The sequence below is a fragment of the Labeo rohita genome, chromosome 13 (genome assembly GCF_022985175.1).
Source record: "Labeo rohita strain BAU-BD-2019 chromosome 13, IGBB_LRoh.1.0, whole genome shotgun sequence".
In the NCBI taxonomy this organism is placed as follows: domain Eukaryota; kingdom Metazoa; phylum Chordata; class Actinopteri; order Cypriniformes; family Cyprinidae; genus Labeo; species Labeo rohita.
In genome coordinates this window covers 8816426-8830709 of record NC_066881.1, presented here as the reverse complement: position 1 = coordinate 8830709, position 14284 = coordinate 8816426, and the positions used below count along the sequence as shown (strand labels likewise).

Genomic DNA, 14284 nt, shown 5'->3' with positions numbered 1-14284 from the left:
GTGTTAATCCATGTTCATATTTAGCACAAACAAGGAGCTTTCACTTTAATTCAGCGTGTCCAGCACAGCAAAAATAGACTTGATTACTGTACGGCTGCAGATGCACCGTTCCCTCCTGAAACGCACTGCCGGACCGCAACTGTGTGCAGTGTGAACTCTCAAATGTGTTAATATTAACGCAAAAAAAATATGCACCGCATTTGCACTTCAAATGGAGTATGTGTGAAAAAGGCGTATAGTATCAAAGCCAGTCTCTCTTTTATCCATCGTCAGTGAAGCACCAGATCTCTTTAAAAACTGGCTGCTGTTCTCACTACGTTGTTATAATTCGTAAAAGTTTTACCCACGAACTGGTGACTGACATGGTTACACATACTTGCCAGCGCCGATTTTTACTCGAATTTGGCGCTTGGCGAGTGCCCTGCTTGTATGACTTAACATAAAGTAAATTATATCTCTTACTTAAATATGTAGTAGAAAACCCATGAGAGATTTACTTTGTTTAAAAATCCACATCGTTTTATGCATATTTTGGACAGAGGGGTGCCATTAAGATGATAACGTCAGATGGTTGCACTCGGTGAACTACTGGTGCTACCTGTTGGTATTTTTTACCACAAAACAATTTGGAAAATAAAACACTGATCTAATGATCACAGCAAGTGAAAGAGCTTACAGGTGGTGATGGATATAAGCGTAGGCTTAAACTAAATGCCATACCTACGACCTTTCCTCACAAGGAGTGTAAATGCTCCCGGATATCAAGTGAAATCCATGCTGAGAAACTCCTTCAGTTGCTGCGGCATCATAACAAGCATCAGCATGTTTACAACCTGCCAGGATGGCATCTGACATTTCTTGTCTCTGCCATTTGCAAGCTCTTTAAGTAGCTGTGTTCGATTAAAAGCCTCAAAGGCATAATGGATGAAGTGGAGAGAACAAATAAGCGGGTCTTTAAGGTTTTATTCATCTACAGGCATCTTTTCATTCTTTTCTCCTGCTAGGAAAGCAGTAAAGATTTACATCGCTTCTCTCGTTGCCCTTCGACTGAAAAGTACAACTAAAAGGCGCATAATGTGGCATCATATCATTATTATATTTTCCAAATTGCATTGCCATAAAAATAGCAACAGGTTGTGCCATTAGCTCACAGAGTGCAACCATTTCACGTCATCGAAATTCATTCAAAATGTGTATAAAAATACCCTTTTAAAGGTAAAAATGCGCCCTTTTAATGCGTGTGATCATTGACGGTGAAGCCTGCCCATCCTGTGTGAAACAAATGAATTATCTATTGAATATCTGGTGAATATCATCTTTACATAACCCTGTGACACACAGCAATTGCTCCAGTTTACATGCTGTGACTTTAACAAAATATTCAGTGTTGCCATAGTACACTTTACATTTCATTTTCTGATTGTTTTCTTTCCAAACAAATCTTTCGGAGGGCATTTTATTCAAACTTCATCTAGGAAGTTTGACTCCTTGGGGGATTAGAGTGTCTGTCTCACTTCCGTGGCTTTGTAATTGAATGTGTCAGTGCCTGTAAGCTCTTTAGATGCTGTATCTTGAGCTGTGCTCCACTGGTGAGTCATTTAACTCGGGGGCAATTCAACTGTCTTGTGCGCCCACTCCATTTATCCTTCACTCTGTCTCTCAGTGCCTCTATCCGGGGTGGTCGGCGATCTACAGTAGGCTTAGTCAGGACTCATTCAGCACTTTGTAGCTCTTCTCTGCCAATCGGCATGGCCTTTTCATGAGCTGGAGGCCTCTGTTTACATGGGCAGATACCTGCTGTCATCAGGGGCTTACATGCTCACTTTGAGCGCAGCAGATCAAAGTTTTGAGTTTTTAACTCGTAATGGATGCAGTGCTGCGATAATGATATGGTAGGTGTCTTCTCTGTTTGCTTTCACTGGAAACAGAACACCATATTTTTGACTGCGATCCCAAAATTGACCAAGATTTGTCAGAGACAGGTTTTCGTAAACAGCAAATGAAAGGGTGTGAAGATGGGCAGTCACTTTGAGAAAAGGTCGCCAAAAAAATCAGCACCTGTGATTCATTCCCATCGCTTTATTTGCGGTCATTATTGAGCGGAGTAGGCTTTTACCGTGGTTGACAGTCGTGAGAATGGGGCGCGTGCACTTGAAAGCTTAATGTGATTTTCCCTTGTTAGTCACGCTGTTGATTGTTTCCACGCCCTCCGCAGGGTACCGCACCCACGAGAAGAAAAAGAGCCACAAATACGACTCCAAATCCAGCCGGCTCCGAAAGAAGCCACGCGAGAAGGAAGGCACATCGCGGAGAACTAAAGCGTCCAGTCAGCGGCCCGCCCGTTCCCATAGCGACGATGAGGAAGATGAGGGCGTGCCGGCCAGTTACCACACGGTGTCTTTTCAGGTTAGTCTGGACGTAAGTACAACAGCCCTTTCCCTAATTCCTAAATCTGTCCATCATCATGTTTGCCGTTCTGCTCGGTGGGGGAGGAGGGCCATGTGACCATTTCACTTTTCATACTCTACGCTGTAGTAGAAAAATAATTATTTGTGCTTTGCTTTGAGGTTGGTTTAGTTTTAGAACTTTTGAAGTACAACAGTATAAGTTGCCAATACAATTTCTCATTTCACAATTTTTGATACCACATCAAAAACTAATATGTTGTCCTGATCTTTATTATTAATTGTGTTTATTATTAATTAACAAAATTAATAGTTCTGTAACACTTGGTTCATTAGTTAACATTAACTATATTAGTTAACATGAAGTAAGAATGAACAATACTTATACAGCGTTTATTAATCTTATTTGATTTTAATTTCAGCATTTACTAATGCATTATTAAAATCAGTAGTTGTGTTTCTTAACATTAGTTAACACTTTAACACGTAGCACTTTGAACTAACATGAACAAAGATTAATAAATTGTGTAATAAATGTGTTGTTCATTGTTCGTTCATATTAGTTAATACATTAATGTTAACAAATGACAAAAGAAAAAAATACTTATTACAATAATTCAGAAAAAAAAGATACATTATTTAAATATGTGATGTACAATAAGAAAAAACAATTATCATAGTTTATAGTTTATAGTTCTTTGTCATTTTATTAGAATTATTTTATATAGAGAGAGAAAGTAGGGTTTTTTTTAGGTCTCTAACAGCAGCATGAAGTATTAAAATATAAGAAACTGACATTTAAAAAAAGCCCAGATGATACCTGATGTTTATGTTTTGACTACATGATTATTAGATATTAATTATGAGACATTAATACTAATTTGTCTGAGTCTCCCTGAGAAGCTGCCATTGCATTTTTTTTTTTTTTTAGGGCTAACTGTAAATTCATTCTTTTACTTTTCATTTTTTCATTTATTTTATTTATGTATTATATTACTACTGAATTTAATTTATTCTTTATATTGCCACATTTTTCAAGCCTATTTAAAATCAGTATTTCTGTAAAATATTTCACTTTTTTTTTTACCCCTCTATCTGATTCTTAGTTGCCTATTTTAATATTAAAAAAAAAACATTATTAAACATTATTACAGTAATTCAGAAAAAAGATAAATTATTTAAATATGTTATGTACATCTAGAAAAAAACAGTTATCATAGTTTATAATTATTTGTCATTGTATTAGATTTCTTCTTTTTTTTATTTACTTTTTTATATAAAATCTCCTTATCTTATGATTCTGACTGGATCTTGGGCTTTTCTACAAATAGTTATCTTTTAAAATGTTCTAAATAAATAATAAAAAATAATGATGTCTGACAAAGAAGATTTTTATTTCTTTATCACTGTAATGGTAGTGATTTTTTTTGCAGTCATTAAATGTTGATAGAAATGTGTTCTTAATTGTCATTTTAAAAATGATTCTAATATAGCCTTATGTTTTTGTTATTTTTAAATTTCTTTTTATTTCTGTTGAAATATGACCCAGACATGTCTTTGTGATGTTTACCCATCGGACCATGTTTTCCCCATATCCGTAACCTGAATAGTGTACATAAAAAAAACAATATCATGATATCTGAACGTATCAAATGTATAGCGTGAGTTTTTGTCTTTTGTCATTTTCTTTCCACTTGTTTACCTTTCATATCTCAGTAGTGGTTGTATAAACAGTCGTTTCTGTTGTCCCCATTAATAAAATGAAAGTGAGTCTGTTAGAAAAGCAAATAATCATTTAATACACCAGATCTACCCCTGAGTGTTTAGTGATTATTAAAACATCCTGTTTGCCCGTATAGTTGTTAGACCTGATGCATACACTGCACACGCGAGCAGCCGGCATCTACAGCTCTTGGGCGGAGGAACAGCGCCATCTAGAGGATGCTGGCAGAAAAATTGAGGCGGACTCTCAAACCCTGTGGTCCAGCTGCTGGTGTCCCCTCCTGCAAGGTCAGACTAGGCAAAAAGCATATGCTTAGAATATTTTAGGTTTTCTTGTAAAACCTTTCGTTTGTGATATCTTATCTATTTTTGGATGTATTAAAAGAACTGGATGTTCGGAGATGCTCTATAATGTATGCATTTGGCCTTGTAGGTATGGCTTGGTTGTGCTGTGATGCACGGAGGCAAGTCCGCATGCAAGCTCTCACCTACCTACAGAGGGCGCTTCTTGTACATGATCTACAAACTCTGGATGCAGTGGAGTGGGAATCCTGCTTCAACAAGGTGAATTAGCTCTTTTTTGGCTATATATAGTTGAAGTCAAAAGTTTACATATACCTTGTAAAACCTGCAAAATGTTAATTATTTTATAAAAATAAGAGGGATCATGCAAAATGCATGATATTGTTATATGATTAGTACTGACCTGAATAAGATATTTCAAAAAGACGTTTACATATAGTCCACAAAAGAAAATAATAGTTGAATTTATAAAAAATTACCCCGTTCAAAAATTTACATACACTTAATGCATACAGGTGCATCTCAAAAAATTAGAATATCCTGAAAAAGTTAATTTTTTTGTTTGTAACTTATTTCAAAAACTGACACTTCAATACATTCTAGATTCATTACATGTAAAGTAAAATATTTCTTAATTATTTTTGTTTTAATTTTGATGATTAAAGCTTACAGCTCATGAAAGTCAGAAATCCAGTATCTCAAAATATTAGAATATTTTCTAAGATCAATCAAAAAAACGAATTGCCAAAACAGAAAGATTCAAGTTCTTTAAAGTATGTTCATTTATGCACTCAATATTTGGTCGGCAGCACAAATTACAGCATCAGTGAAGTGTGGCATGGAAGTGATCAGCCTGTGGCACTGCTGAGGCACTATTGAACCTTCAGCTTGTCTGTATATGGTTGGATCGACTGTTTCTCATCTTTCTCTTGAAAATATCCCATAGATTCCATATAGGGTTCAGGTCAGGCATGTTGGCTGGCCAATAAAGCACAGTAATATCATGGTCAGCAAACCACTTGAAAGTGGTTTTTGCACTGTGGGCAGGTGCAAAAGTCCTTCTGAAAAAGGAAATCAGCATCTCCATGAAGCTTATCAGCAGATGGAAGCATAAAGTGCTCCAAAATCTCCTGGTAGACAGCTGCATTGACTTTGCACTTGATAAAACACAATGGACCAACACTAGCAGATGTCACGGCACCCAAAATCATCACTGACTTCAGAAACTTCACATTGGACTTCAAGCAGCTTGGATTCTGTGCCTCTCCAGTCTCCCTCCAGACTCTGGGATCATGATTTCAACATGAAATGCAAAATTTACTTTTATCTTAAAAGAGGACTTTAGACCACTGAGCAACAGTTCAGTTCTTTTTGCCCAGGTAAGATGCTTCTGACGTTGTTTCTGTTTCAGAAGTGGCTTGGTAGCCCTTTTCCTGAAGATGTCTGAGCATGGTGACTCTTGATGCGCTAACTCCGGCTTCATTCCACTCCTTGTAAAGCTCTCCCAAGTGTTTGAATTGACTTTACTTGACAGTATTCTCAAGCATGTGGTCATCCCTGTTGCTTGTGCACCTTTGCCTACCCAGTTTCTTCTTTCCAGTCAACTTTGCATTTAATATGCTTTGATACAGCACTCTGTAAACAGCCACCCCTATCAGTAATGACCTTCTGAGACTTACCCTCTGTGTTGAGGGTGTCAGTGATTGTCTTCTGGACCATTGCTAAGTCAGCAGTCTTCCTCATTATTGTGGTTTCAAAGAACAAGAGATACCTGGAATTTATACTGTGGGGATGGTCGTGTAATGAAACTCAAATGTAAATATTCTAATATTTTAAGATACTGGATTTTTGACTTTCATGAGCTGTACACTCTAATCATCAAAATAAAAATAAAAAAAGTAAACTTTTGAACGAGGTCATTTTTATAAATTATATTCTATATATATTATTTTCTGTTGTGGACTATATGTAAACATCTTTTATGTGAAATATCTTATTCAGGTCAATACTACAAAAAAAAAAAAAAAAAAAAAAAAGCATGCATTTTGTATGATGACTCTTATTTTTCTAAAATAACTAACACTTTGCAGATTCTTCAAGGTTTATGCACATTTTTGACTTCAACTGTAGTTTGTTTAAGATGCGCTTTCATTTTACTGAGAACCTGAGAAACAGTGGTGATTTCTGTCTTTTATCAGGTTCTGTTTCCTCTGCTGACAAAACTCCTAGACAACATCAGTCCAGCTGATGTGGGAGGCATGGAGGAGACCAGGATGAGGGCCTGCACACTGCTTTCTAAGGTCTGACCTAGGACTTCTTTGATCATTAATCCTAATTAACTTAAACCTGAATTAAAGACTGAGTGTAAGTGTCTTTGGTCTTCTCAGGTGTTTCTGCAGCATCTTTCTCCACTGCTCTCTCTGCCCACATTTGCTGCCCTCTGGCTCACCATTTTGGACTTCATGGACAAGTACATGCATGCCGGCTCCAGTGACCTACTGGTAAGATGCTCTCAGATAGTGAAAATCACCTGTATTGACTTAAAGGAATAGTTCACCCAAAAATTGCAATTCTGTCATCAATTACTCACCCTCATGTCGTTACAAAACCGTAAGATCTTCATTCGTCTTTAGAACACAAATTAAGATATTTTTGATGAAATGCGAGAGCTTTCTGACCCTGCATAGACAGCAACGCAACTGACACGTTTAAGTCACTACCCAGAAAGGTAGTAAGGGCATTGTTAAAATAGTCCATGTGACATCAGTGGTTCAACCTTAGTTTTTGTTTTCTTTGCACACAGAAAGTATTCTCATAGCTTCATAAAATTAAGGTTGATGCACTGATTTCACATGGACTATTTTAACAATGTTCTTACTACCTTTCCTGGGCCTTAAACATGTAAATTCTATTGCTATCTGTGCAGGTTCAGAAAGCTCTTGGATTTCATAAAAAATATCTTAATTTGTGTTCTGGAAACTTTAATAAGAATCAGTGTATATGAGTAATTCATGCAGTGAAGACTATGCAGTCTTGAATAGAATTGTGATAAGATTGTGGATCGTGTTCCTGACTCTCAAAAATTGTAATGTTATTGTGCTATATGACTAACTCCTAGATAAAAAGATTCAAAGATTTACAGGATAAAAAGGTGATTAAATCCTGAGTGCTGATGAGTCTGTGTTTCTGTTTTTGGTGCACAGCTGGAGGCCATCCCTGAGTCTCTGAAGAACATGCTGCTGGTGATGGACACAGCGGGAATCTTTCACAGTGCAGACTCCCGTACAGGCTACTCAGACTTGTGGGAAATCACCTGGGAGAGAATTGACTGTTTCCTGCCCCGTCTGAAGGAGGAGCTCTTCAAACAGGCTGTCATTCCAGGTACCGAGCACTCAATCACAGTTCTGACATTTAACTTTTTTTGAGCTCAACCATGTTACAACACCGGTTTGGATTTGGTCAGCTGATCTTTGGTTCTTTTGTTTTTTTGTACAGAACCTGTGTGTAATGTTCCTGTAGAGCCCGTCCCACCACCTACTGTCGTTACTCCAGCCTCTCCCCCTGTGCCAGCCCCCTCACCTGTGCCAGCTGCCCCCGCGGAGCCAAACATCCCCAGCAGACCCGCATCACCTCAGGATATGCCCATACCTAGTGCCAACGGCGATCGTAAGCATTATTTAGACTCATGGGTGTCATTTTGAATAGGAGTGGGTGGTATAGGGTTTACCATGGTAGTAGTTTACACTACAAGTTTGGGGTTGGTAAGCAGTGTTGGGAAGGTTACTTTGGAAATGTAATAGGTTACAGATTATAAGTTACTCTATTTTTAAAATGTAATAAGTAGTGTAACTCTTTTAGTTACTTGATTAAAGTAATCGGATTACATTCGATCACTTTTTGATTACTTTTCTAAGTTTCTAATCAGTTAATCATTTTCAAACATTTAAACCAGACAGGGTTAACCTTTCGGTAGTGCTCAACAATGATTACTGTCACACTTTTAAAATCCTTCATCACTTGAATTAAGATTATAATAATTTCAAGCACAGCCACCACTAAATCATACTTTAGCACCTCTTTATACTTTTATGATTGTTCTGAGGTTAAATAAAGATTTAAAATCATAGCAAAAAATAGATATCAGTATGTGAAATATTTAGATGTAACCCCAAATCAACATTTTCATAAGTTATTGTAATTAACTTTGTAACATTTATTTTGTAACTAAATAGCGTAACACAGTTACATGCAGTGTTGGGAAGGTTACTTTGGAAATGTAATAGGTTACAGATTACAAGTTACTTGATTTAAAATGTAATAAGTAGTGTAACTTTTCAATTACTTTATTAAAGTAATGTAACTTATTACTTTTAATTACTTTTTGATTACTTTTCTAAATTTCTAATATTTTCAACTGTTAATCATTTTGAAACATTTAAACCAGGCAGAGTTAACCTTACAGTAGTGTTCAACACTGATTACTGTCAGACTCTCAAAATCCTTCATTACTTGAATTAAGATTATAATAAGTAGGGCATAATATACATCTTTATTTTGCGATAACAACTGGCTGGATGTACATTACCTCACTTATTACACAGCTGCTTGATAGATTATTTAGATGTTACGTGTTAAAATTATTAGACACGAAACACTGATCTGAGTTGAAATATTTGAACAAAGCTTCCATGAAGAAATCAGTTGCTAGCAAACGGCAAGTTCAGACTAGACAATTTAGGGATACAGTGCAGTCATACCAGTTTTCTTACACAACATTTCACAACATAATTAAGCAGTAGTACTAGTTTGTTAGTTATTTTATAATCCATTACAATGTACCAAAAAAAAAAAATGGCAACAGCTGCGTTTGTATGAAACAATAGAGCAAGTCCACGATACCAGGATGACAGAATTAAGAAATTGTCCACATAATATTGAATTAGGCTTTAATATTTTATTAGCTAACCAAACGCAAAGCTAAAGTTTATGCATAAACCCAAATAGGAAATAAAACAGTTATCGAATAAGCATGTGTCCTATTCTGTGTCCTAAACTCCTGAAACATTGGTGTCTCATTTTAGAGCAGTCAATACAATTTACAATTTAGTCAATTAAATCTGTAAGTGGGGGTGGGTGTGTGAAAAAATTCAGATGTAATCCTCTTGTAATCACTGGCATGTTTCAAAAGTAACTGTAATTTAATTACATATTTTTCTCAGTAACTGTAACTAATTACAGTTACATTTATTTTGTAACTAAATTACGTAATTCCGTTACATGTAACTAGTTACTCCCCAACACTGTTGGTAAGATTTCTGTAATGCTCACCAAGGCTGCATTTATTTGATCAAAAATACAGTAAAAACAGTGATTGTCAAATATTAGTACAATTTAAAATAAGTGTTTTCGGTTGAATATGTTTTGAAACGTAATTTATTCCTGTGATGCAAAGCTGAATTTTCAGCATCATTACTCCAGTCTTTAGTATCACATGACAGAAATCATTCTAATATGCTGATTTGCTGCTTAAATATTATTATCAATTATTATTGCTGCTCATTTTGCAATGGATTTATGTTTGTATTTTTATCAATTTTTACAATTTTTACTTTTTTTTTATAATAAGTGTATACGGTTTAATATATTTAACATTTTTTAAATTTATTTTTATTTTTTATTTTTGAAAAAATTGATAAAATGACTGATACATAATGAGCAGCAAAAAATCATTTTCTGAAGGATCATGTGACACTGAAGACTGGAGTAATGATGCTGAAAATTCAGCTTTGCATCACAAGAATAAATTGTATTTTAAAATATATTAAAATAGAAAACAGTTATTTTAAATTGCACTAATATTTCACAATATGACAGATTTTACCTTATTTTGTTTTTACTATATTTGATCAAATGTACACAGCATTGGTGAGCATAAGAAATTTCTTTAGAAACATTTTAAATAAAATGTTTCTCTTTAAAAAAAAAAAACTTTCGAAGAATATTATGCAGTCAAACCAAAAATTATTCAGACACCAGATATAGTTTTTAATATTGTTTTACTAATGGGTGCAGGACACTATAGTTAAATTATGTAGTTGAGGATAGCAAAACAAAGTAAACTGTGACATATTATCCCCAAAAAATCTTAATACAGTGGCCTACCAGTAAAATTGATTAAAATTTGGGACCAAAAATTAGATTTGACAGTCAATCTTTGACCTGACCTTGTTTTGTTACATGCCTTTCTATCAAAGTTATCTGTCATTAGCAAGATGAATTTGTCCTGACACAGTTTAAGTCATATTATTTTATTACCATTTTCTGAACTATAGCAAATAAGTTGTGATAATGTGAGAAATGTTGAAGGCATCTGAAATTTTGGTTTCAAAATATAGTTTTTCTCATGAAAAATTGTCAACTTTTCTTCTCCTTTCCTCTGTACAGGAACAGACAGATCATCTCCAGTTCCTCCCTCAACACCTCCGATGCCCACTCCAGTAAAGAAGAGTCCTCCCGAATCCCCGCCGCCACCTCTGAACCAGTCTCCACTCATCCTGCAGCCCCTCGCCTCTCCTCTGCAAGTGGGCGTCCCACCGATGTCCCTGCCAATCATTCTAAACCCGGCTCTCATAGAGGCTACCTCACCCGTGCCCCTGCTGCCCCGCCCCTCCACCGACTGACCCGCCCCTCAAACATAAGCCCAAAGAGTGCCGCAGCCACGTCTGAAGGAGAACCAGTGGAAGCAGCATCTGATTAGACTGTTCTCCTGCACGTGTGCACTCACTGTAGCCCACACTATTAAATTATGTAACAGCAGGACCTGGAATAAGAGCGCGTGAGAGGACATTGACATGCATGGTTGCCTCTCCTCGTTTCAAACATCAAAGCAACTCCCAAACAGCTTGGACTCGAATGTCCTTCAGTTAGAGATGTTACATAGATGATCGTATTTATTCAAAACAGCAAGGAGCCACCCTGGAGGACAGTTCATTATTGATGGGACTAGGGCGGTTAGGTTAACTGCACCTGTCAGAGCAGATTTTAATGTATCAGTACTCAGTTGTTACCTGTGAGGTTTACTCGGGCAGTGATCACAGAGAATGGCTGATGGATAGAGGTACCGCACACCAGGTCCAGCTAATGAAAACATAAAAACTACATTAGCATTGAAGCTTTTATCACCGCTCCAGCTAAATGAAACTGTACAGTATGATGAAGAAAACATAATTTATTTTGACAATTCATATTGTTTCTTATTGTGGCTTTTACACTTTAATTCTATAGTTTTGCCGTCAGTTGCTCCAGAGAAGACAGTGAGATGTAGCCTGTTTCATGGTTCATTAGTGAGAAATTTCAAGCATAGTTCACCAAACATTAAACTTGTTGTCATTTACTTACCCTCATGTCATTTCAAATCTGTATGAATTTTTCTTCTATGGAACTTCTATAGAAAGTTGGAAACCAAACAAATTCTATTGTATGGACCAAGATTTTCTTTAAACATCTTTGATGTTCCACAGAAGAAGGAAAGTCATAGAGGTTTGGAACAACATGAGGATGAATATATGATGACAGAATGTTCATTTTTAGTGGACTGTCCCTTTAAGTCCAGTTATTTTGGTTAAAAACAATAAAATATGGCTTGTTTTGACGCCACGTAATTCTTTATTGTGCATCTCTATGACATTCCAGACACGTCACTGATGTTTTCAACTAAACAAACCAGCTGAACTCTGTATGTCAGGTTTAATTTTATTTTGATGGGTATTTTTATTCGTAAGTTGTCTTAAAGAGATGGTTTTGTTGCTCACGTTTATGCTGTATCGCTGTGGCTCTTTGAAGCTTTCCCTTTCAAGAATTTCTCCTGGACATTAGACCAGTTCTTCCAAATATATGTTCTTTCGATGAACCGTATCCCTTTATTGTGGTGATCTGGGCTCTGAAATTTTACAGACCACTTTTAGTTTGGTATGAATTAATGAATGCTTTAAGAGAAGTTGATCTCAGAGAAAGCTGTAAAATTCACTATTATAAAAATATAATAGCTCTCAGACCTGCAGCTCTGCTTCCATGAGCCAAGACCACCCGCGAGCAGCTCAAGTGCTTCTAGCGATCAGCGTATGACCTGAGACTCATGCTATGTTTGGATCAGTACCGAAACTGTGGGTTCTTTAAGGAATGATACTGTAATTAAATGTAGATTGTCACTGCCGTGACAGTAAATCAGTGATCACAAACCTAAGAGGTGACCGTGGACAGATGGACGTTTTCTTTTCTTTGTATGTACACTTTGTATGTACTGCATTCTTAGATACATCAGGAACTAATTCTGTAGTCAACAGGTAATTCAATGAAAATATACTGTATATATATGAATAAAACTTAATGTACTTTTTACAGTGTAATAAATATATGGTAAAATATCCAAATCTTCTATCGTTGTTTTTTCTACAGAGCAGCAAAAATAAATAAAGCAGCAAATAGAGCAGCAAAAATAAATAAATCAATTCCCTTTACTAGAGTTCAAGTGCTTATGGTAAATATGGAAAAAGACATTACATATTGTTTAGCAAGCCTGTAACCACCTAAATCAATAATTAAAAAAAAAAAAAAGGAGAATTTGGGTAGTTTGCCATACAAATATGTTTTTTTAAATGTTTATGACTGTTATAGCGCCACCTGCAATCTGAGCTCCTTAAAACTTTGCATTCTTGTTTAGAATTGTTGCATGTGCTCACCAGGTTTGGTGAAGTTTTGAGTTTATAGGATTTTTGGTGAATTTGTACAGGCCCCTTTTTGAAATTACCCCACTGTAGCTTCCCAAAGGGTAAATTTAAACTTTTTTTTTTTTTTTTTATAATTATTGACTTAGAGAGTCCAGAGAATTATACTGCAGTGTTTTTTTCCAGATTGAGTGAACTAGGTTGCAAAAGTAGGTTTTTTACATTTTCTCAATCATTCAACAAACGATTTGATTGACAGCAGTGGTTCTAGAGGCAAAGTTGTCTGGAATGAGGAGTTCTATCATATGATATGAATATTGCATGTATGTGTGGAGAACCATGCAATGTACAATCGTTTACTGCAGGGGTGTCAAACTTCGGTCCTGGAGGGCTGCAGCCCTGCAGAGTTTAGATGCAACCCTAATTAAACTCACCTGATCCAACTAATCAATTCCTTCAGGCTTAATTGAAAACTGCATAGTATGTGTGTTGAAGCAAGGTTGGAACAAAACTCTGCAGGGCTGTGGCTCTCCAGGAACTGACTTTGACACCCCTGTTTTACAGCCTTGAAAAATGCAGTATTGCTCCCCCAGTGGCCGATTTCTTTCAAATTTCTCACAGAGCTTTGGGGCTGTGAGTCGAACAGACCCACTGAGTTTTGCTCTGATCGGCCCCTGTTAACCTTGTCTAAGAAGTGCTCAAAATTCATCGGCCAAAGGTGGCCATGTGTTTTTGAGATATGCAAATATTCTTAGACACTTGTGGCACTTTGGACCAAGACATTGGACAGTGATTTTCATGTTGATAGGACAAATGGCTGTGTAGTTATAGCCAATTATTATGTTATTTCCCTTATAGCGCCACCAAGTGGCCAGTTGTCCTGTGACCTCAGATTGAGCTTTTACACAAGTGCTCTGAGTTAGGCAAAGATATCTCCTTGCATTCAGGAGTTATAGGCATTTTACTAAAAGTGGCCCTGCCCCTTTCCAACCTATTGCCATCCCTTTGCAATCGTGAGTCGAAAGTTTAACTTTTTTTTGGATAATTATTGATATTCGCTCTCCAGAGAAAGGCGAAAAACCTAGGACTAGTTCGCAAAAGTAGGTTTTCCAAAAAATCCAAAAATATTTT

The 14284-nt window shown here is 36.3% G+C and overlaps 1 protein-coding gene across 6 annotated transcripts in view; it reads left to right on the top strand.

Annotated features, from left to right (window-relative positions):
* The window catches only part of gbf1 (golgi brefeldin A resistant guanine nucleotide exchange factor 1), a 103019-nt gene extending 90166 nt beyond the window's left edge, over positions 1 to 12853 (top strand). For 4 of the 6 annotated variants that reach the window (XM_051125535.1, XM_051125533.1, XM_051125532.1 and 1 more), the window contains 8 exons: positions 2216 to 2418; positions 4265 to 4415; positions 4561 to 4691; positions 6629 to 6730; positions 6818 to 6931; positions 7634 to 7811; positions 7926 to 8096; positions 10875 to 12853. In XM_051125535.1, the coding sequence (XP_050981492.1) occupies positions 2216 to 2418; positions 4265 to 4415; positions 4561 to 4691; positions 6629 to 6730; positions 6818 to 6931; positions 7634 to 7811; positions 7926 to 8096; positions 10875 to 11110 (1286 nt within the window). In that variant the 3' untranslated portion in view covers positions 11111 to 12853. The remainder of the gene's footprint in view (positions 1 to 2215; positions 2419 to 4264; positions 4416 to 4560; positions 4692 to 6628; positions 6731 to 6817; positions 6932 to 7633; positions 7812 to 7925; positions 8097 to 10874) is intronic. The other 2 variants (XM_051125537.1, XM_051125534.1) reach the window with 1 other exon arrangement.
* Positions 12854 to 14284: the final 1431 nt, after the last annotated feature.